Raw genomic sequence first — 24,291 nt, 5'->3', positions numbered from 1 at the left:
TAGCTCCTCTCCTCCCCTCCTCAGTGTATTAATTTTCCTGCTGTTTTTCTCAGGCAGACTTTAAAGCCGACTCGTAACATTGAGATGCCTAGTGGGTCTAAATCTTAACTCTGCAGTAGAAGAGAATCTTCGTGCGTGTTTGTGTTCCTGTCACAGCGAACGCAGGCTGTTAGTTATGATTTCGTCAGCTGTCAGTCTGAGTCAGACTTAGATCTCTGTATGAATAGCCAAGGCTGTCATATTTTGCTTCCTGAACCCGAACTTCAACTTTCAAGAGAATTCTTTGATTCTCATCAACAAGCGCTTGTAGTTTAAAGGAATAATTCAACATTTCGGAAAGTTTGCTTGTTTATGTTTCTTGCAGGGAGTTTGGCAAATAGAAAGATACCACTCTCTCAATAAACATGAATATAGTGACAGCAGGCGGTCTGCTTAGAATTCTGTCTGCTTCTTTCATGAAAGTTTTTATGTATTTAAATGCACACACTGACATTATTGCTGTTGATTATAATATCTGCAGCCTGTAAGTGCTCCCCTTGAGAGCAACAAAGTCCCAAGACCTCCTAAAGTCCTCACCTTCATCATGTACTCTAACTACTGGGTTCATGTGAAAGTATTTCTAACAGAAATTACATCCATTGTTTAATATTTGGAGAGGATTTACTTTTCCCTCACGCACTTCTGTTTCTTAAGTAGCAAGACTTGTGGACAAGATAGTCCTGCATTTCACTTCCTTTAAAATCACAACACTTTTTTACACTTTGGCTTTCCTATGGATGAAATTAAATGAGCGCCATATGATGTGTTAATTAGTGAGCTTTAGAGGTTCTGGTAGGCAGATGTTAACCTTTAGAGAAAGCCAAGCTCACCTTTTTACCTTGATTTACAATCTTCATTCTGAGTCCCTTCCAGTGAAGGGAAATCTTAATGCTATTCCAGCATACCAAGACATACCAAGACAATGCAATGCTTCCAACTTTATGTCAGCAGTTTGGGGAAGAAGTCCCAGTGCACAAAGCAAAGCTCCATAAAGACATGGTTGGTTTGATGTAGAGGAACTTGACTGGCCCACACAGAGCCCTTACCTCGACCCCATCCAACACCTTTGGGATGAACGGGAGCAGAGATTGTGAGTCAGGCCTTTTGGTCCAACATCAGTGTCTGACCTCACAAATGCCCTGCTGTGTGAATGTGCAAAAATTCTCACAGAAACACTCCAAAATCTTGTTGAAAACTTTCCCAGAAGAGTGGAGGCTGTTATAGCTGCGAAGCTGTCAGTGTATTTAGAATGTGATGCCGTTAATGTTTTGTCTGTATAAATTTAGTGCACCTGTCACTTCATCGCTGACTGGCACATGCAATCCACTGTCCTCCTTTATCCATTGCCAGCGCAGCGATTAAACAGAGTATGGAAATAGGTCTGAGGCTACGAATGTACTCCTAAGTCAGAGTCCCTTCATCCAGCACACGTCACACAATCTTGCCAAGAGGCTAGTGCAGCTCACTAAAACTCAACACAAGAGCAAAATATGCCCGGTTTAACTGAGATTCAGACTTGTGTTGACTTTTATTAAGTGTTCTGTACAGTAAGGGAAGGATGAGAATGATACCTCTGAGTAAACTAGATTCATCAGTGTTTGACATTGTGCTTCTCTTATGACTGTTTAATGTAGAATTCATCAATGAAGCGTTAAAGCGTGCAGCCTCACGAAGACTTCTTGACTTTTGTTTATTTGACCAGCCTATAACCCAAATGAGATCAGTATATTAAAGCAGTGATTGTCCAGTGACACACTCCATCTGTCTCCCCCTCTCCCTTTTTCGTGCACACACACTCACACACACACACACACACACCCCTAATGAAATATAGATGAGTTGTGCAGTATCAGGCTGTTTCTGCAGTAACATCAGGACATTCCAGAACCCTGCAGGGACAGTGACCAGATAGAGCCTTTATCCGGACGGATCTATTATTAAGGGTGTTGTACGTTATCACAACCAGCCAGGACCAGTCACATGCTGGGCCATGTTAGTGTCAGGTTAATCACATGGGATTCTCTGAAGGGGGAGGGCATTGTTGTAGCCTGTAAGAAAATGGCCAAATATTTTGGCACATTTGATTTCTGGTGCAAATATAAAATTAAAGATAAACTTGCAGCTATGTACATATGTTTGTGTACATCTGCTTGAGTCTAATTGTCATATTCCAGTTAGCTAGTTTGTGGATCAAATTGAAACTAATAAGGCTTGAGGCTGATTGAGGGTGTCGGCCTGCCTCTGCTAATGAGTGCAGTAACAGTAAAGCTGAGGATGCAAGAGGAATGGGGTTTTAAAGGCCTCATACGGTGAAGTGATGAGAAAAGAGATGGTAGTGACCAGAGAAACATACTGCTCTTTAACCACCAGAGTCAATAAGATACTAATTGAGAAAGAGATTCTCAGTTAATCTAGAAATGGACTGTGTGTCACAGATAGGGAGCAATGGCGTTTCTTTATTACTAAAACTCATGTTCAGAATTTTTGAAATCAGTATTTCAACAAAAAGCAGACTTCAGATGTATTTTTATTTTAGAAGCTTGAATATTAAAACCAAACAATGCTGTTTGTGTGAGTGTTTAGTATCCAGAAGTGTGTGTGTCCAGAAGCCAGCCAATAAAAGAAAAAAAAAACTACTTCTGCTACTACTACTACTGCTTCTACTTCTAGACTGGTCTGTGAGTGACATGACAGATCCAGATTTAGTTCTAATGAGCCTTCATAGAGTCTCACAGTGAGATGGAGGAGGAGAGTAAGAGTAAATGAGACCGAGGAGGGAGAGTGTGTGTGTGTGTTTTTTTCCAGATGTTGTGAGAACAGCAACTATCTTGGCTGGGCTGAGATGTGATGATGCAGCACAAGACTAAGCACACACACACACACACACACGCACACGTACAGTACACACATCCTTGGGGATGAGACACAAACATCCCAGGGGAATAGCAGCCCTGCCTGCACCAGCTACCAGACACACACACACACACACACACACAAGCTAACTTTTAACTCTGTGCATGACGTGAGGACTTCAGAATGAAGAAAACGTAATTTGTTTGGATAACTTGCCAGTAGCTTGCCAACAATGTAAACTGAACCTTTCAGCGTTGCCTATTCTGGTACGAACACTACACTACGCATACTGCTGCCGTATGCGTTGCCCATCGCACATGTAGTTCAGTCACATGTAGTTTGTTCATTTAAAATCCAGCTGTTGAGGAACTGTTTGTTTATTTTTCGCACATTTTAACAGTGACATGAAATTTTCATACCTCTTCATACCTCTGGTTCATTGCGTTAGCAGGTATGGACGTCTAAAGTATTTGTTGTGTGCGTTTGTGGTTGCTAAGCTGTGATTGGACAGTCTGCTTTCAACATTTGTGGGTTTAATCTTCTCAAATATGAGGTTTTTCTTCTGGGGTTTTTGTGCACAAAATAAGGTATTTGAAGACATCACCAAGGGATCTGGGAAATTGTAATTGGTGCTTCTGACCATTAACATTTTATACTCTGAAAGATTTAGTTGTCAAAAAGTACTTTTCCATTATGTCCTGATAGTAATTAAAAAAGATACAAACAGACACCCAGAGGGCAGCAGGAAGAAGATTGACATTTAAATAATGGATAAAATGAACTGGAAGAAAACCAATTAGACTGGTGTAGGATGGGAGTCAGTATTAGAGAAAGATGAAGGATAAAGTGTATGATGGAGTCAAGAGGGTGAATTATGTACGCTTTAAGAGTGAGAAGAGGTGGAGGGATGTTAAATGAGATAAACAGAAGAGGTAAAAGGAAGAGTCAGTGAGGGGATGGAGCTCCATGTTGCAGCAGAGAACATGTCTAATTTAAATCTCATTACTCCTCTCCTGTTTTCCTGGTTTGAGGCCAGCGTGCTCTGATTGTGCTGAATGAGGTGCTCAGAGCCCAGCTCTCGCTTCTAAATACACACACACACACACACACACACACACACATTCTTCGCTTCATTTAATTTATTTACTATTTAAATTGAACTCGAGACTCTGTGCTTCTCAATTCACCCAGCCACTCAGAGCTTCTGCCGCACTTTTTACTTGCTGGAATCAATTATGGCCCTGACACTCATACTGAAACATCACTGTTGATTGTAATTGCTGCAATAAATTCTGGTTAATTTTTCTGTTACATAGAAGTATGGCTTGATTAGCATTGGGTCATGGTTTGTTGATTGTAAAGGCTCTGGAATTGTGTGAGAAGCACAACTATAGATTTAGATAGATTTTCTGCTACCTTTGTTTGTTTTTTTTTTTAAATTGCACTTACAGTAATGTAACGAATTGTCCATTATAATACTACAGGGTCAAGCTAGCTGGGTTAGCCAGTTAGCTTAACACTGAGTGAGACTAATGTCTGAACAGGCTAATTATTGAAACAACGTTGCAGCGGTACAGTAAATACATGTGACATGGACTAGCCGGTTGCAGTATGTTGCGGAGCCTTGTAGCAGACACTTCTGCAGCGCCAATGACGGCAGAAACACGTAGCACAGACCGGAAAGAACAGGGAGCAGAAACAAACTAAAGGAATGACTGGACATTTTGTGTCATCTTTCCGGTAGTAGAAAAAGTTTTCTTTTGGCCTGGCCTCCTGCCAAGCCTGTATCATTATGGGAGAAACACTGGCCAAAGGGCAGGAAGTGTTGCTAGGCAAAAATAAACTACATTGCTGTCAAACAGTACCAGTGCAATAATATGCTGTGTTTACATCAATATCGGATGAGGACTGAAGGGGGCTTTTTTTATACTGTGCTCCCCCAGTTAGGATGTCAGGAGTTTTTACAGAGTACATTTCTACGTATGATAGAAAGGCCCAGTGTAAATGGCAAAAACGATGGCTGAATTTAACAGCCAAAGCTTCAGGTGTTGTGTATGTTGGTTCACTGTCACACTGCCATGGCTTACTGGGAACATTTGAATAGAAGAACAGAGCATTTTTGATGTTAAACGAAACACAAGTCAAAATGTCTACTGGAGAAGTGGCAGCACGACTGTGATCACAGACCTAAAGCTAAATATGGCAAATTAATTTAAATCTGCTGAGACTGGCGGGCTTGCTGGCTGATTTTCATTACATTTCAGAATGATACCGGGAGCAATGAGAAACAACAAATTATCGACGACTTCGTGTTGCCTCATGGTTTTTTTTTCCTTCTATGTTCACTAGCAAGGCGACATAATTCAGTCTGTTTACACATTTTCTCAGCACATGAAGCGTTTGAAAGGACTTTATCAGACTACATTGGCTTGTTCTTGTGAGTGTGACTGGGTGCTGTTATGTTTGTATTAGCATTGCTATTTGTACTTTAAGCCATAACTGTGGCTCACCAGATGTAGTTTTGAGGTGGGTGTGGGTGTCATTATTGTTCTTCTTCATCGTCTTCTTCTTTTGATCGTGAGCATTTTTCCTGGAAAAAAAATTAAGCCTAACCTTAAAAACCTGCTGTCGTTAATGGCGTCTCCATTAAAAATAAGCAGCTATATTTTTGCCTTGGCTGCATGTTGGGAGATTTTTTTTTTTTTCCCCAAGTTGAATTAACAACCTTAAAATTTTTACCAATGCTAACAAATGGCACTACATTCTCAAGAACCCCCTGCATTTCTTTTCGGTTTTTTACTTCTCCTTTCCTCTGCTGGCGCTCTGTGGAACGCATTTACACAAAATGAAAACCATTCAGCAATAAGCCTAACGATTCACATTAATAGAACACGTTTTTCTCTGTTCTCAAGGTTGTTCTGGTAATAAAGCAATGAAGCATCTGGGCAGAAGCAAAGCTGTTCAAACGGTGCTTCAAAGTATGAATTCCTGTCGGTGCAAGATTTATGTGTGTGGTCTTTTATGAGTTGAATAATATTTTACAAGGACTATAATTCCCATTGTTGTTAGCCTGAATCCCTTTTTGTCAGCCCTGCTTATTAATCACCGTCAACTGTGCTTTTGCCCCAAGAAGCCATCCGAGGGAGCAGGTAGTTTCACTGGCTCTGTCTCTGTCTCTCTCGAGTAGACTTCAGTGAGTTAAGTGCTCTCGAGAGAGTGTTGGGAAAAGAGGAAAGTGTCTGTGGCTGGTGTTAGTGAAAGATTCTTAGGGCCGCAGAGAGCAGACGTTGTGGCCCCGTGTCTAAACTAGAAGGGTCACATCCGAATCACACTCACATGAAGACACTGAAGCAACTGACAATAATAGTAATAGTGAAAACAATAATAAAACTGTAATAATAATAATAAATTTGTTTTCCACTTTACAACAACTGAAGTGCTTTTACTTGTTAAAATAAGGACTTCGCAATCCCGAATCAATCGAATAAAGATAATTTGATAATTTGAGATAGTTTGATAGTTGTATAATTGCAGTAAAATTGGTTGTGACAATGCAGATGACTGTCAGCCTTACAATTGCACACAAAGTATAAACTTGAAGCGCAAATAAATTAAGTAAAAAACAAAATAAATAAACAACACAATATGCTTGTTGTGACAACCATATCCAGACATATGGTTACAGGGATTTTTGTTGGATTTAGAACTCCTGGAGGGAGTTAAGTGTTAGTAGATAAGTTTCCCATTTAGTCCTGCTTCTGTGCCCTTCTGCAGCTTTCTTGATCACTTTCCCTAGTGAGGAGGAGGAAGAGAGGGGGACAGAGTGGGAAAGAAGGGAGCGGCATGGCCTTTAAGAGGAGAGAGGCTTGCTTTTGAAAGCGCCTGTGGAGGGGAATGAATCCCTAACAAGACCTCAGAGACAAGGGGAAGAGTCAGCTGGGTGACGAGGGAGGGCACGAGGAGGGTGGGAACGAAGGAGAAGAGTGGAGATTGAGAGCTTAATCAGAAGCTAACTAGCTCTTGTAGCAACACAGTCCAGAGGAGGATTAGAGCCAGAGTCTTCCTCAGTGACCTTTGACCTCCCTCACTTCAGTCCGCTGCCTCATTACCCCACAGCTCCCCTCTCGCCTCCCTCACAATCCCTCTGTTCTCTCATCAGCCGCTGTATGTGTGTGTATTTGTCCTTATGTATTGTGTTCTTGGAATTGATTCTCCTTTTGATTTCTCCAAATGATCCGCTAAGCCCAATGACCAGTCAGGGAGCAGAACCCGGGTTGATTGACAGCTGTGGGAGAGGTCTCAGATGGTCCCTGTTGCAGGAAAGTGTCTCCCAGGCAGATTGTTACGCATTCAGATTGCCACTCACCTCCTTCTCCCACTTTTTTTTCCCTCTCTTTTTCTGCATGCCATTATGCTTTAACAGTCACTTTCACATGGAGTCCAACATTTATCTCACTCCATTCTTCTGAGATTTGTTAATCTGACATTTTACATATCATCCATTGAACCCACCCCCAATTCATCCTTCTGTCTGGTAATTCCAGCATGTGCTGGTACATCCATAAAGCTATGGGGGAGGTGCATGTACACTCAGGATCCAGCAGAGTGTGGACAGCTTTAGCTGTGTTGTGTTGTTGGAGATATAATCCTCTCCCTGTGGTTGTATCCTGTCTGTATGTTTGCTGTGGTTCTGCTTGACACTCCATGTTTATCCACATCTCAGCTTGGTAAATAAAACCCATTCTGAACAGATAAGTTGCCTGTGCACATGCATGCACACACAGTTGCAGATGCTTATGTGTTTTCCACCCTCTGTCACTCTCTTTATCTGTATAGGCTGTGAATGTTTTCTTCTGATATACAACCCTGATCCCTAAAAAGCTGGGATGCAGTGTAAAATGTAAATAAAAAAAGAAAGCAGTCATTTATAAGAAAACTGTGTTTACCACAACAGTTTGAAGAAGTTTACCTGAGCCCAAGTAGTAATATCATTTATACTGTCGTGACAAAGTGGTGAACTTCGGGCCAGGTTGTGTGAACAGTACACAACTTTCCCAGTTTTTTATTCCTCCTGTCCCAGAGACCTTGAGACATGTGTCTGTCAAATTTAGTGCGGGCCTGTATTTACAAAAATCAATGAAACTGAGATGAGATTAAGATTAAATATGTAGTCTTTGTAGTGTTGTACATTAACCATAGTGTGAAGGAGCGTTTTTACAAAAGGGGGGGACTCACTTTTATTTTAAATGGAATTTTAGGGTTTTTTTTCCCAAAAAATAGTATATATGATATTAACATTTCAATTATTTTTAAGAAATTAATTTCTGTTTCCAAACTCAGTGCTTTTAGAATTCAATTTTACAATTTATTTCATAATATTTTTGTTGTCCCTGGATACGTTGTCTATTTGGGGTACAGATTCTAACAAGTGAGGGAAGATTGTTGAACTTTAAAACATGGTCTCAAACTTTCCTGTAAGCTTTTTAAAAGTACACTTTACAAAACTGTTCTAACTAAACAGTTTGTGTGGCCATAAAAAGGGGAAACGCTTAAGCCAGAATCTTATTGGCAGTCGAAAGTAGGGAAAGCAGTTCTGAGCATTTTGTTCATTAACAGTGCCAGGACTCAATTTGCACATTTCCACACACTGGAAGACAGTTCACTGAAGAAGATCCCACATCAGTTTTTCTCTGAACAACATACAGATATTGTACATGTAGTTCAGTGAGTATGGTCCAACTACGTCAAATTATTTATACTCAGAATAAATGTAAAAAATGCTCTTCCTGACTGTTTGCCCGTGTATACTGTCACATCCTGTTTTAATGTTGTCCATCATCTGCTTCATCATGGAAGTCAGTGTTGGCTGTGCTAATTCTGCTCCTGTGGTTGTTGCTCTTACTGTGGCCATTGGCTAAAGCTCATCCTCTCCATCTTCCTCATCCGATCTCTCCTTTAAAGAAGGAGAATAGAAAAATTTTGATATTCTTGAAAGGATCTTTTTTTTTCCTTGATTAATTCAGAATTAAATGACAAAAAAGGAAAACTAAAACAGCATTCCAAGTTTTATTGATTTTCTGATTGCAGAGAACTTAAAAACAATTGTGGTTTGCAGTACTCCCATTTAGACACTGTGTTTCTTGGGAATAGAAATGTTTCCAGTTTCCAAATTGCTACAAAATAAAACCTCTTAAAAACACTGTAAAACTTCAATTCATAATGCAGGATAAATGTCATTTTAACTGCAAACAGACATGTTGACTAAAATAACCCCGCGTAATTATACTTGATCCCAGAGTGTAGGCAGCATGCCTTTGATTTCAGTCTAGAGCCAAATCCCCAAAAAGTGTCTCCTGGTGAAACAAGAAAACCTTGACTGAGGCTCCCTCCTGTTACCTTTGAATTTACTGTATATCTCTGAGGATGCAACCAGTTTGGCTTAAAAGATAAAATAAAAATCACAATTTTATTGATTTCAGTTTTCAAATGATGCAAGTTGCAGTTTAATGCTGTAACTTACATTGTTATTATATGCTTTATCGAGCTAAAGAGGTGAAAGAATTATTTGAGAGCCGTCAGTTATTTTACAATAATGACACCTGTTGCCACCAAATTTAGTCTTTTACTTGGTTTTATTGAAAAAAATGTTCCAGTCTGTCAGATTTCTGCATTTGAAAATATGAAGCATTGGCTGTGTCTTTTTAATGTATTATGAGTATCCTCCACATAATGTTTATGAGTATCCTGCAGCACTTTCAGCAATGCTATAAGGGGTCATAAGGGGATTTAAAATGCCATCATTTTATTAGAAAAATCCAGTTCAGTTGTTTAATTTTATTATTTGATTCTTAATTTTAATTAAATAACCATAGCTTTACTGCTATTGTAATGACTCACTAAATGTAAATGTACACTGTGTTGTAGACTGTGTAAATGTTCATGTAAAACTAGCCATGTTTACTTTGAAGTGAAGTTGTTATTGAAGAGCCCTGGAACGACCTTGGCAACAAGCATCTGCTTCATTATATTTCATTATTTTCTTATAAAAATGCTTGATAAAATCTTGTTTGGTGCAACAGAGAGCACCAAAACAGGAATCTGCGTAGAATGACCACACTTTGAACTGTTATTGCTGTGTTGTTCAGAAAAATGTGCTGTTTACAGTTTTATGTCATTCATCTGTAAATTTGTGACTAAATAGTTGAAGCCAGTACATGGGAAATTATTTATAGTTAGACTATTACAGATGTTTGGAGTTGTTCGCATGAAACTGCAGTTGTCTTTCCCCAAAACTGCAAAATGAATTTTTTTTTTCTTTTTTATTATTATTATAATTAATCTGTGGGCCGGTCTGTGATACTGGAGTAAATATTTTCGTGGCACAGCTCTCACTTTCTCTACGTTTCCTCCAGCGTCTGTTCTCTCTTCTCACACTTCTCGGTTATTTTTATCTCCCTCCGTAAATGAAGCATCATTTACTCACTGGTTTGCATTGTACCGTCATTACAAGACAGCATATGCCTGTGTACATATACCTTACTGTAGCATGAAATAAAATGTGGGCTAGCACGCGGACGACTTTACAGTGTGATGTAACAGTACTTGTGTTACAGCTGATCATCCTCGTGACATAAGACTCATTTTCTCTACTTGTCTAAGTTCAAGTTCCTGTGAAGAGTTGGAAAGAAAGCAGAATTTCTGGTCTTATGTCCCATTCGGACGTCAGACCCGCTGAGTGACTGAGAGCTAATGAAACACCTCTCATGGAGTCCAGCACTGTTTAATCTCACACATACGGACACTTGATAGTCGTTCTTAGGGGTCATTACTGTTCACTGTTGACCCTGACTGTAGAAATGTGACCACAAGGAACAAGGTCCAAGCAAGAAATTCATTAACTAAAATGTCTTTTGTTGCTTCAAATGACTAAATCAATCACAAGTAAGTGGTCTTGTTTTGTTGTAGTAGTCAATAACAATATAGATTGATAGGTCTATTCCAGTCAGACTGCTGCAGGATTTTTGCGGCTGTCGCAGGTGTCGATATGGACTAATATCAGCAAAACATTTCCAGGCCTCATTTCAGTAGTGGCCCTGCACTTTTGGCGTATTGACGTCACAAGATAAATACTGCTACTAGTCTCCAGCTGAATGATTTAGATAGGAAACTGAACTAAAATTTGAATTCTTCCTCAGTTTTTGGATAAGAAAGTTGAACTACAGTGATTAATGTGTGTGTGAATTATCTTTTTTCTTCTTCTTCATTCTTCTAAACACTAAACTTTTTTGTGTCTAAGCTAAAGGCCTCTGAAGCGCCTGACGTGGGCATTTTCTACCACGCTACTCGCTGGAAAGTGTTATATGGTCTACCCAGGGCTTAACCATAAGGATTGCTTGTCTTAAAGAGTAAATCCAGCAGCTCACTGTACCACTCAGGCAGATTTTTTTTTTTTAGAGCTGATGATGGAAATAACCAAAGAGTGAGCCATCTTGCTTCAGTCTGAATCTCTGTTGTACATGCACAGTACAGTTCTGACACGCTTATTGCATGTACGCACGCTTATGTATTAAATTACATTTAAGAGTTGAAGCACATTCACTTCATGAATGGAACATTTGTTTATTTTTAACATTTTGATTATCTTGTAAAAAAGGAGTTCAGTTACTCCACCTATGTGTTGTGCAGTTTGAGAGCAAGCCACATAAGAGTAAAAATTTGTTGTTTTTTGATAGATTTCTCACCAACTCGCGCAACCAGGCAAGTGAAAACAAAAAACAAAACATTGAATTGGCATTGGCTAACAACATCACTGCTAACTGGTTAATTCTGTATTCACTGTAGTACCTAAAGGCATTATATTTACTTACAGATTTTACCATCCAGGATATTTGAAGATATATGGAGCTCATATGTCAGACTTGATCTCCTGAACTTTTTTAACTTGACATGATTTTTATGACTCGAGCAAATGAGAATCCCTCTTCGTCTTAAATGCAACAGAAGCTGATGGAGTATGTTGTCGGTGTCAGAGCCTGATTGAGGAGAGAAGCCGTAAATTCTCCTGAGGCACCAAGGCTTCCTCACATCTCACCGCAGACAGTAGTGATTTAGTGGAGAGGGTCGGAACAGTCTCGCCCAGTCACTCTCGCTCAGGTCGGAAGACACATGAGCATATCTCTGTGTGTTTGTAATTATAATAGCATATGAGAAGGGTTTTTGGCATGTGAAAACATAATTTTGATTTTGGTTTTGTTTGTTTACGTGAAAGATAGAGATGATTTCAACAGCAATTGCATTCGTAATTTTGTTTGGAACAACTTGAGTCTGATAACAAGGTGACTTAAAGAGTCTGGGCTGCAGTGAGTCATGCGTTTGATAGGTTGTGTGCAAGGATGTTTCACTCTTAGGAAGTAAACTGCGCATGCAAGTGTTAGGAATGTCTAGATTCATCTCACTCTAATGGTTATATTATTTTCACTGTCATCACTTTTGTATTTAGTGCATTTTAATCCCATCATGGCTATTCATTTTTTAATATTTCTGTTGGGTCGTTGTGGACAATGTTGACAATCAGTATTGATCAAATTGGTTTTTAGCATGATTTTAACTTCAGGTTTCATGTTTTTATCAGGTAGTGAATTCACTGCGTTTCATACATATTCACTGGTGGTTATAGTTTCAGTAAACAGTTTCTCAGTTGATGATTGATGATCGATTGGTGGTATACATCAGTTTTCCAATACAAAATATGATTTTTATGAAGTCCCAGTAGGATCGCACAGTACTGTTGTATAGCTGCAGCAGTTCACATATACACAACAAACTAATCCTTTCTTTTATTCTGTCAAATTTCTGCAGCCATAACCACCTTTTGTCGCAACAGAATCCAATTTAGACATGCATTTTGGAGGTAATTTAGTTCAGATCAGTTGAGCTGATAAATATAGTAAAAAAATCAGTCGAGTGTGCATGCCAGCAGCGTGAGAGAACGGAGCTCCACCCGTGATGGTGTTGAGCTTTTGCTTTAAGTGTAAAAACCTTTTCAGTGTAAAAGCATTGCTTCAGAAATCATAGTTGATCATTAGAGATTGAGATTTGAAAATTAATTAAAATTTAATTCACCACCTGTCTGTATATTCAGTAAATTAAAATCAGTTTCTATTGTGGTTAGGCCTCCAGGCCATGCTGTCACACATTGGATGCTGAAGCTCACCCACAGTCAGCAGGACCCTCATCTCTTAATGTCAGATACAGCAGTAAATTAATACTTAGAAATAAAATAATAATAATGATATTGATGTGGTTTGCTTATAGTGAATAATAACTGTTGAATCACAAGTGTGGACTGAAAGGCAGATGTGTGGTGTCTAATAAGAGGGCAGCCTCAGCCTGATTGTTTAAATGTTCCAAATTTCTCCTTCACACTTTTTCTCCTGTGCTTTCACCTCACCCTCCTCCCCATCCTCTCCTCTCCCGGCGAATGCTCAGTTGAGAGAGTGAAGCCGATGGTGAAGTTGGTGTCGACCGACGACTTGGCAGCGTCTTCGCACCACCTCCCTCCATTGCTGCAACATTATGTGTCTGAGTGTGAACGTGTGTGTCTGTTTCTGTCCTGGGGCGGCGATCCAGATGCCAGGTTGTTATGATGACTGAGTGGGTCCCTTTGTCAGTGTGTGTGTGTGTGCGCGCGCATGCCGCGAGAGGGAGGAAGTAAATCTTGTCATGCTTGGCTGCATGCAGTACCTTTCACAGCCACCGTCATCGCTCCTCCTCAGGTATGACAGCAGCCCTCCAAAGCGTTCATGGTGATTCTTGGCTCCACCTCGCTCCACAACGCTGGTTGGCCAGAAACTGAATAGAGGGAAAACATTCAGACTGTATTTGTGTGTGTGTGTGTGTGTGTGTGTGTTACTGTCAACACAGGTACACTGTGTTCTTTTAAAGTGTCTGAGCTCGACTTGTTTGGCAGAGTGAGAGAAGAAGAGTGGGAGGGAGCTGTCAGTGTAGGGACATTTAACGGGTGTGTGTGTGCATGGATATATGCGCATGTACATGTGTGCTTGCATGCGTGTGTGTGTGTGCGCGTGTTTGTTTCAGGGTTGCCCAGTGTATGAAGGGATTAACCCTGTGGGAGTTTGACTGTGCTCTCATGTGCAGCCAACTGTGCTGTCTGTTACAGCTACACACACACACACACACACACACATACATACATACATACATACATACATACATACAGTTTTTGCAGAACACAGAATACAAGACCACACACTTGCGTCACATTCAAAAACCTTGTATATACATTCACACGTAATCTGTCTCCCTGTCTCTCACTGCTGCTCACTTTCTCCATCAATCCAACACACACACACACACACAACCCTGTCTTGTCCAGTCCCCAGGGGTGTGTGCGGACAGTGTTGTTGTGACACAGACGACATGACCTTCAAGATGGGGGCGAGCGGCTGGATGTGGTCTGGGCCCAGAGAGGGGACTGCATGAGGCTGACAAGCAAGAAGAAGAGTCAGGACAAGAGAGGAGAAGGTTCAGCTTTGCGGGGAAATCCTCCTCCTGTCTCCATAGCAACAGTTACACCGTTATGACCACATTCCATCACAACCTCTTGCCAGTCTTCCCCTGTGTGTGTTTGTGTGTGTGTGTCTGTGTGTATCTCAGCTCCCTAAAAACGTTTACAGCCAAGCCTCTACAGCCCCTCTGTGAATCCATAGTTTCTGTGTTTTTGTGTCATTTATGCTCTGAGCTGTGGCTAACAGGTGTTGCAGCATCTCTGTACAGAATAAGGTGAGATAGAAACAGCTTCACTCCATCATTCCATAAGGAGGACTTCTATTCATTAGGCAGCACACTTAGTAATAGAGATAGACATACCTCAATGCTGTGGAGACGGTTTGCAATGGCAGGAGACGGGCAGCGTAACTCACCGATAGTTTCTTGGCATTGGTAGTGCAGATGGCTACCGGCACAAATGAGCGTCTAAATGGCTGAGCAGAGCACTTGGGGCGCACAGAAAGAGGCTCTGAATGAGAACACGAGACTCATTGAGGCAGGATGGAGAGGACATAAAGAGTTCTACATGATGGCGAGGGGTGAACGCAGGCTGGCAGTCCTACAGGGGACAGAGGAGGAGTGTCTGCTGTAATGGACAGCGCTGTCAGATGGCTGAGTGTAGATTCAGGGTGAAGGCGAGGCCACCTGATGGCGCGGCGCTTTTAGTTGTGTGTATATGGCTATATGTATAATTGGTTTGGGTAGTTTTATAAGAAAAAAAATCAACCTTCTCAGACTCTTATTTCTTAAATGTGGTTTCTTTACTTCTCTGTGACACTAAACTGAATATCTTGTGGTCAAACCAAAGAGCTTGAGGACACCATCTTGAGCTCTGTGAAGCACTGATCGGCATTTTTCTCATTGTTAAGATATTTTATGCAGTCTGAGGGCCTCACATGTAGCTATACACTCAGTATCATAATTTTTTTTGATACTGGTGCGAATATGACTTTTTTTTTCTTTTTTTAAACTGGCACACAGAATATTTGATTAAATCAAGTGCCTGAATTCTTTGCTGGAAGATAGCTTGAAGAGTATGTATACTGCAAGCAGTGTCTAGCTCCTATAATCAGTCAAGCCTACAGTCCTCAGCATTTGTTTACCCTCTGATGCATTTTGATGGGCCATCAGTCCACCGTAAACTAACACATATGACGTGTTCTCAGGCCAAACTCCACCTGAGATGAATCTGAACTCCCTCCTTATTCTGTCTCTTCTTCCTCTCCTTCCTTTTTATCTCTTCTGTCAGCGCCTCGTTGTTTATACTGTCATCCCTTGCTCCGTTGTGAACCAGGGGTGGTGCAGGGCCAGGAGGAAATGACACGTGTTTGACAGGAAGCTGCCTCAGGGACGGACGAGGCAGCCCTCTTTAACTTCGCTCTGCTGCCTGTCCACAAGCACCAACCATTGTGCACACCCCGTCATCAGCAGGAGCAAAGATGTTTGTGTGGACACTGGTGTGAACGTTCTTTTAAGAGGCCGTTCATTTGCATATGACACTTAATTGTCGTGTTATTGAACAATAGAGAATCATCACCATCTAAACGGATCGCTCCCTCACTGAGATGCTCCACTGATCCAAATCCTTTTAAAGATGTGAATATTAACTGTGGTGACTGGACTGCAGGCATACAGACAAACATCAGACTGACAGTCCAGTGTCTCGCAATCCCAGTGAGCCTGTTGACAGTATTAATGCGTTGCACCTCTGTTTTTTTTTACAGGAAACACTTTGACATTATGACTTATAACTATTCTCATAGGTCAGATACACTAATCTGAAATCTTTCTAATGTGAAAAAATATCAAATTTAAAGAAATTAAGTTTTTAATTTTATTGACTGATTGGTGATCAAGGATCACTTGCGTTTTTGTCTCTTTACATTCTTTTTGCAGCTATAGAGCTCAGTAATGTAAGAGTAAATAAGCAAATTAGGAGGTGTTTATTTTTGACATATTAAACTGACTCCTTTTCCTTCCGACAGGTCTTGATGCTCATTGACGACAGCGCAGACGGTTTCCTGTCCCAGCGTCTGCCTGTCCTCTCCTCCATGTCCCAGCAGGGAGGTGTCCCCACGGCCTACGTCTGCCAGGACTTCACCTGTTCTCTTCCTGTCACTGACCCCCAGGAACTGCGCAGGCTCCTTCTGGACGGGACCACGGAGACGCGGGCGGATTGACGACCGAAGATCTGACTGACAGAAGTTTAACAAGAAGGCTGGAATCTTCATAGGCTGCACTCTTCCAGTCCGTAGCCTCAGCTTATCTTGATTTTGCTGTTTTTGGCTAGTGAGTCTGGCTTTGCCATTGAGGAATGCCAATGCTTAAAGAGTCCACTACATTGGTAGGAATAGTTAAAGTTCCATGAGATAACTGGGACTTCTGTCCTTCATTCCAGCCCTGTAACTCCAAGACCAGCTCAGTATTACCTCGAGTATCAGCTAAAGCCATTTTCCAAAGTCCACCCCTGGACTTTCAAATATTTATAATACATTTATTTAGGCCCAATTATTTTTACAATTTACAAATTATTTTTTTTAATGTTCTTTTTAGCCTACATGAGTATGAATGGGCTTGTAAAAAAAAAAGGAACAGGGAAAATCCATAACAGTAAGTAGATACCTGACGAGAAAATGTTCTCAGACCTCCACCAAGATGGCAGTCCATACTCAGTACAAAACCAGCAGTTCAACCAATGAATGAGTTCTTGTCTTAACAAAAAACAAAAACCACACTTCTCAGGAAGCAAACCAAAATACTAATACTAAATATAGTATAAAATATACTAATACCAAAATACTACTAAATACGGTTAACTAATAAAAATAAATCCCATAAACAATCTTAGCGATTCTCTGGCAGTTACCTCCTGTAGTCCGACTATTGCGCTGCTGTCAGTTCCCATGGGATGGTCGGATTGGTAACTAATCGTTTTGATGGTGGATCCACAGAGCAGAGAGGATGGAGAGTTGCCGTAGATCAGGTAAACTATAAATTTACATGCTGGCTTGTTGCCTGGAGTTTGTAAGCTAACTGACAGACTCATCCTCTTCTACGGGGCCGCATGGGAGGCTTTGGCCGGCCAGATGTGGCCCGCGTGCCGTCAGTTGATGATCATTGAAGTTCAATATTTTTAGCAGGCTGTCAGAGGCAGTTGACCAGTGGCGCCACACTGAAATTCAGGTGTACGAAAGTCCTTACAAAGAAATATTTACAGTAGTGGTGGCAGCCGACTCAAAATATGCAGCACTTGTACAAAATGTCCTGGCTTGACTGTTAGCCCAAAAGTAAACTACAGACTCTTACTAGACCATAAGCTAAGACCACTTGGAAGAATTGGACCGAGAATATTTGGCTGATGAACCAGTCTGCCCCGTTGTCCTCTCCTAGCGCTGTGTTCCAGCTCCCACATTCATGTCACATGGATCTGACAGAGGAAGCCTGCTTGTGTGTGTGTTTATTGTGCAGAAAAGGGTGGTTAGTAGGTTTGTATGTTCATGCGCTGTTGAAGTTGTGTCACTTGTGCATGTTTCATTTGTAGTAACGTCACTTTGAACAAGCTGCTCTGTTACTATCCCCTGGCACCGTCTGCTCGCGAACCCCTTGTTCATTGTCTTATCTAGCGTTCAATGGGAGAGGATCCTTCTCCACTGCTGTGGACTCGTGTCTTCATGGCTTTTACTTTAAGGTTTAGACAGCAAACAATGCACAGCCTGTATACGCACAACACTGAGAAATAAAAATATTTCTCTTATAAGCTGTGGCTGTTTCTTTTTTAGCACAGGTATCTCTTTTTTTGTTTAAAGTTGTTTTTTGAAGCTTTAAGAATTTATAATATATAATAACATAACGTAGGGTATTTTAGTGACATTCTATAACATGTCCTTTCTCTTTGTCAGAGATGTGAAACCTTCAACAGGAATGGAGTAAATGTGCCCCAGAAAAATACTTTTCATACTGTTTCACACTCATCAGTTGTGTTTTCATTTCCTCGTCTCTTTCCTCAGCAGGCTGGATGAAGGTAATGTAAACTCTGTGTCACTGTGTGTTGTAGCGAGAAGAGGCACATGGGAGTGTGTGTGTGTGTGTGTGTGTGTGTATGCGAAAAAGAGAGCCAGAGACAGATGGACTGCTGATGCTGAGGCGAGGGAGTTTGTCTCGGAGGGTCCTGCTCAGGGCTCTGGAAGTGGAGGAGAAGAAAAGACGGGAAGGGAAACGTAGCAAACCTGATGTTTCCGTGATGACACAACGGCAGCCTTGTTATCCTTCACCTTGCTCGAGAGGTGAAACAAATCGACATCCCATCCACCAACGTATGGCAACGACACCTAGACCATCTGCACTTGTTTACTTTTGCTTTCCCCTCCTCTTTCTTTCTCTCTCTCTTTACGTTTGTCTGCCAACCTCCTCTTCCCTCCTCTCCCTTTCAGATATGGCAGGGGCCTTGTCGCCTCAAGAATGAAGGAAGTCATTTTGGCAGGCAACTGCTTCTGTGGAAGAACAAGAAGAAGTAGAAATTGCCAAGAGTGGAAAAGCAGGAAACAGGGCCAGGAGGAAGAATATGAGGCACAGAGACAGAGAGGGATCACTCTGTTTCGTTTTAGATCCGACATCTCTTTTCTTAACCTAGCTGTCAGATTGTGAACGGTCACTTTTCGGCACTTTTTTGGGCTTCTTTTTTATGCGTTTCCACCAGATTCCCCCACATTCTCACCCTCCCCCCTTCCCTCCCCCTGTGTCTCACCCTATCATCTTCTAACAGGTTGGGACCACTCTATCTTCTGGTCACGGATTCACTCGTGTTGTTCCCTTCCAGTGCCTCTGCTTCGCTGCTTCTTCTCACACAAATGTATATGCACCATTTGTCAACCCCTCCCCCTTCCTTTTTTATTCTGTCACTCCTCTCATTATTGTTCTGCACTAATTGTTTTGATGAGCTTCACAAGCAAAATTTTAATTAGCACTGAGATTAGCGGTTGACCCAGACGAACCTGTTGGCCTGCTAATAATGAAGCTTTAATCTTCATGTCACAGATAAGTGAAGATATTAATAACTTTGTTTGTTTAGCACTTTTCATAGCAACATACAAACAGCAAGCATCATACTTGAGCAAAAGAATGAAATTATACAGTAAGAAAGATAGATGAGATGATCAAAACTTAGTCACATTTTTGCAAATCAAATTGTACAAACCTTAGTGTGTGAGATGAACAGATAAAATAAAGCAGTAGAGTAAATACATACGCTACCTCATAGGTGATTGGTATTATAGGTGTATTTTCAATTTTAGACTATCGTGGCTGTCGTGAGAGCCCAGTTTTTGTGTTTAAAGCCCAAGGAGCTGCTTTTGACTAATTGACTTTTTTTTTTGTTTTTATTTACAAAGTGCTGAATATGGAGAGTTAAAATAATCAAGATGAGATAAAATAAAGGCATGAGTAACTTTCTCCAAGTTTGATTTGGATTGCACTTGTATGTTCTGCATCTGTGATCTGCGCTACATTGGCATTTGCTTTCTGGACTGGCTGTATTTCCAGCAGAAGAACAGAGTGTGTGCTCTAATCAAGGATTGGTGAGATATTATGTCTTCTTCCCAATTTAAAATTGCACACAAATTCACGGAAAGCCCAGATGTCCCTGTTTTTCCACCCGCATTTAAACTTAGCATGTCTTCACTGATCTGTGTGGAGCTGGAGATGTTTAAAATGTCTCAGAACTCAACAAACAAATGTAGATTTGTGAGTATCCAAAAATACACACAGGACAGACTGCTAAAAATGAACTGACCAGCATGTGAAAAGGTACTGGGCCCAGTATCGACCCTTGAGGTACACCACAACTACGTTTTGTAGATGAGGAAGTCTAAGTTACCAAGTTCAACATTCTTCTTTGTGTATTGGAGGAGTGAAGTGTTGTACATTTTTGAATATGTCTGTATGATGTGTTTATTGCTCTGTGTGTGTGTTTGTGTGTTTATTTTCATCATTTTGGTTTTGGATTGGAACATTGTTTAGTCATGCCACAAGTTTGTGTGAGTGTGTGTGTGTGCGCTCAACAATCCTAATGTGTTTTGGATGAAAGTTTCTGTAAAGTAAGGCTATCTAAGGTTGTGTGTGCACAATTGAGCTTGCTATCAGATGTGGCTGCTGTGTTTCAGTCTGTCTGTGTGATAATGAGGCCACAGGGGGCTGAGAACAGCGACACACTAACTTGGAGAGCGGAGGAACATTCAGAGGCGGAGGGGGGGGGGGGTTCTGTCACCAAGCTCAAAGACCAGATGCATCTTAAATATTCCTCTCTGTTCTGGTTTTGTCTTCCCAAACACAACTTTCTTAACTTCAATTAGAAAGTTTGTCTCTTCTTAAAAGCTTTTCTGATTTTTTTTTTAATTATTTGCAAAGATGCATTGAGGTCATATGTCAATGGTCTGTTATCACACTAGTGGGTTTTTGATTTGTGTGTGTGTGTGTGGCACTGTTCGAGTCAGAATAAGTACGTAGGTATAACTGCCAGTGCCTTTCTGATAAGCCCAAGAAACTCCAAGAGGAAAATCAATACTGCTGCTCATCTATCCAGGCCTTGTGATTACACTCAGACCACACACAAAATAGAGACAAAAGAGGGAGGGAGAGCCTCCTTGGAATCCAAAATGTCATAATGTACCATTCTTTCCCAATACAAATGATGCATGATGCTGTTGATCGGCCATGGCTGCAAGAGTGCTCATTCGCAAAGAGGACATGTTCGCCACCTCTTTGTTTTAGCAGCGATGGCACGGTGCCACGCAGAATCAGCCTGAGCCAACAGACGTGGTGCCTCTGGAATGAAAATGAGCATTTTGTGCCTTGCGATATGTGATGTGCTCAGTGTGGTTTCAGACACCATGATTGGAGGATCTTGTAAGTCTCGCTTATGCTCCCTGTAGCACCTAATAAAGTAATAATTCACTGAAAACGCACTAAAATTTGCACTCCATAATAAAAAAAAGCAAATAAAGTAATAACTTGATCAATAATGCAATAAAATGTCCTGACTGATATTGTAGTAACAGTTCCAACAGTAATGTAATATATTATTCTATTACATTTCAAGACTTAAGTAGAGGAGGAAGAAATCACTGTTCATGACTGCTTTTCATTATAGATTATACAGGTTACATTGCAGTTTCTATTGCGGTTAGGTTTAACAAATAAGCTACAATAGTCCACTCCACAGGTCCTCAGTGGTGTTGTTTTCCCATGCCTGCCACAGCAATCTCAGTCTCATCACAGTCGCCTCTGAATTCCCCTGAATTTTCAATAGTGATCACAGAAGAACAGACTGTTTGCTAATTACTTGTTTAATTAGCTAAACATTTGTTGTAACCTGTGGATCACTATGAGCAACCATTGTCAGCCTGTTGTTACTGTATATATTTCGTAGTAACAATAGGTCAAATGTGTGTCAACTAGTGCATCTTTAAAGCACCATAATCCCTTAGTCTGGTGTCTGGTCCAAAGCTGTGGCCAGCAACACTTTGAGCTGATCATCAAAAAACTGGAACTACTGGATGCTGATTTTGCTCATTATTGGAGTAGAATTGTCTTCTCACTTCCTTAATCCTCCTTAATTAGCCATCAAGATATAAAAGTTTGATGGGATTTTTGCCTGTGCCTCTAGATATTGATTTTGTTGAGATTTTTTTTTTTTAGACAGCATTTTCCATCCCTTAAATCAGCAGTCTTTAAAACTGTTGTTGTATTGCTGTGATTGTTTGTTGAGACCTGTTCAGAAGCGCAGTTTGTCAGAATGCCCAGGCTGTTATTATGGGAGGTGGTGCTGAAGGTGAAGAAAGATCTGTCTATTCACATTCATCATCACTTTCTCAGCAGGCAGCAGAGGGGGGGCTAGACAGACGGAAACAGACACAGCATAAACAGCTATAAACAGCTATAAAACCACCCATTGCCACTTTACAGCACCATACAGTACACAGCACTAAGACAGTGTGTTTATATGTCCCTGTTTCTCATTGTCCTAACCTCTCCGTCTGTCTGTCTGCCCCCCCCCCCCCCCCCCCCCCCCGTCTTAAACTCTGTCTTAATGTTTTGCCAGCACTGCATCCACATGACAGAGGTGGAGAGGTGGGAGTGCACCAGTGTTGGGTCGTGGCTCAGGACTGTATCCGCCGCAGCAGCATGTCAGAAGGCGGTCAGGAGCAGCGGAGTGCATCCAGCCAGACGCTGTTGGGCCAGCGGACTTCCTGGGTGGAGGTGGACAGGTAATAGAGTTATCGTCACAGTCCAGATGAAAAACACCGGCGTGGCCTTTGCTCGTGTGTTGCAGCGTTTTGCCATGTGTCCTGTAGGTGTTATAAGCCAGTGATTCCCAACCGTTTTTTTGTAAGACGCACTCACAGCCCTGTCAGATAAGATAACCACCGGTTGTGTTCCAAATGTGTTCATTTGAATTAATGTCAAACTGGATGTTACGTAGTTATTGGTAATATAAAAATCTGAATATATTAAGGGATGCCACAATATTTTCATACAATTGAGCTGTCATTGTTTGGTTTAGTTTCATAACATTTATGCATCACTTTTAGTCTATCCTGTTTCAGCAGATTTATCTATTACTTTTAGCTCATTATTTTATATACTCTGTTATTTTGCTAAGTAGTTTTCTAAGTGTTTTTCCCCCTAAGGTGAAGAAATCCCGATTTAAAATGTCTGTGGAAAGAAAAATCGGTGTGCATCCGTGTGATTTTTCATGCCTCCCTCATGAACACTAATACTGAATCGGACAGCTCATGATATGCGGGTTAGTAGCAGCTCGGGTCACTTCCCTTCCCTCTGCACTGTGTGCAGGTGACACCAGAGACAGAATATGTATGTGAGAAGACAGAGAGGAAGATGAGGAGAATGGGGCAAATGAAAGAAGAGAGTCAATAGGTCAGTTACTGTATTTAGAGTGAAACGGGCAAAAGAAAAAAAAAATGAGGTCAGTTGCCAAAGAAAAGTATGGTTTATTATTACTTTAGGTTATTATGGTGTTAGCGCTGTGTAGAATACTAGCTGTCTTCCTTTAGAGATGGGAGCTCCTGTAACTTGTTTTATTGCCCCCGTTCAGTCACTTTGTGTGAACGTTATCACCACCCTTCTGTTGTTGTGTTGCCTTTTTCCAGCTGCTACACTGCACCATAAAGCTGCCCAGCGGATATAAACTACTGCTCCAGTAGAGATATTATTAAACAGTGTAAGGAGAGATTCCGTTTTCCTCATGAGAGTATAAAAACCATTTCAGAGCCGCTACACCAGTCCTTAAATTATACCAGGAAGACTAGTGTTTCTCACACAAGTGTATTTTTCTTTTTTACTACACGTCCTCACCAACACATCATCATCATCACAGACAGAGTGGGTCATCTGCCTGTGACCCCCAAATCAACATATATGACAGCTGGAGACAGCTGTCGCCGACTGCGACAGGTGCACCGGAGAAACCCGCTGATGTGTTTGTGCAGGTAAAGGAATTAATATTTTCCTCCTTAATGGTGTATTATTTCACCCTCGGTTACATAAGAAGATCTCCAGTTTATGACACCTCAGCTCCAAAGCCTTTACAACATCATTAAAAAGTTTTTGAATTTACAGTATGCATATTGATAGCAGATTGGAAAAGGCTCATGGTAAAGCTAGTTAGGGTCAGTTTAGCTTAGTTAGGAACTAAATACCCCATGGGATGGCTCCCTTTTTAAACACACAGAAGAACCTACGAGGTCCTTCAGGTAGCAAAAATGCGAACGGGCCTCTGCTAGTTTTTGGTTTGTTTGTTCTCCACTACTGTAGAAA

The 24,291-nt window shown here is 41.1% G+C and overlaps 1 protein-coding gene across 2 annotated transcripts in view; it reads left to right on the top strand.

Moving 5' to 3' along the window:
* The window catches only part of spata20 (spermatogenesis associated 20), a 39,923-nt gene extending 21,706 nt beyond the window's left edge, over window positions 1-18,217 (top strand). Inside the window, exon 16 of one of the 2 annotated variants that reach the window (XM_046376855.1) lies at window positions 16,446-18,217. In XM_046376855.1, the coding sequence (XP_046232811.1) occupies window positions 16,446-16,640 (195 nt within the window). In that variant the 3' untranslated portion in view covers window positions 16,641-18,217. The remainder of the gene's footprint in view (window positions 1-16,445) is intronic. The other variant, XM_046376856.1, reaches the window with a different exon arrangement.
* The last annotated feature ends 6,074 nt before the right edge of the window (window positions 18,218-24,291 follow it).

This window comes from Scatophagus argus, chromosome 21, assembly GCF_020382885.2.
Source record: "Scatophagus argus isolate fScaArg1 chromosome 21, fScaArg1.pri, whole genome shotgun sequence".
Taxonomy (NCBI): Eukaryota; Metazoa; Chordata; class Actinopteri; family Scatophagidae; genus Scatophagus; species Scatophagus argus.
The sequence above is the reverse complement of the archived record's forward strand: the minus strand, read 5'-3'. Positions and strand labels throughout refer to the sequence as shown.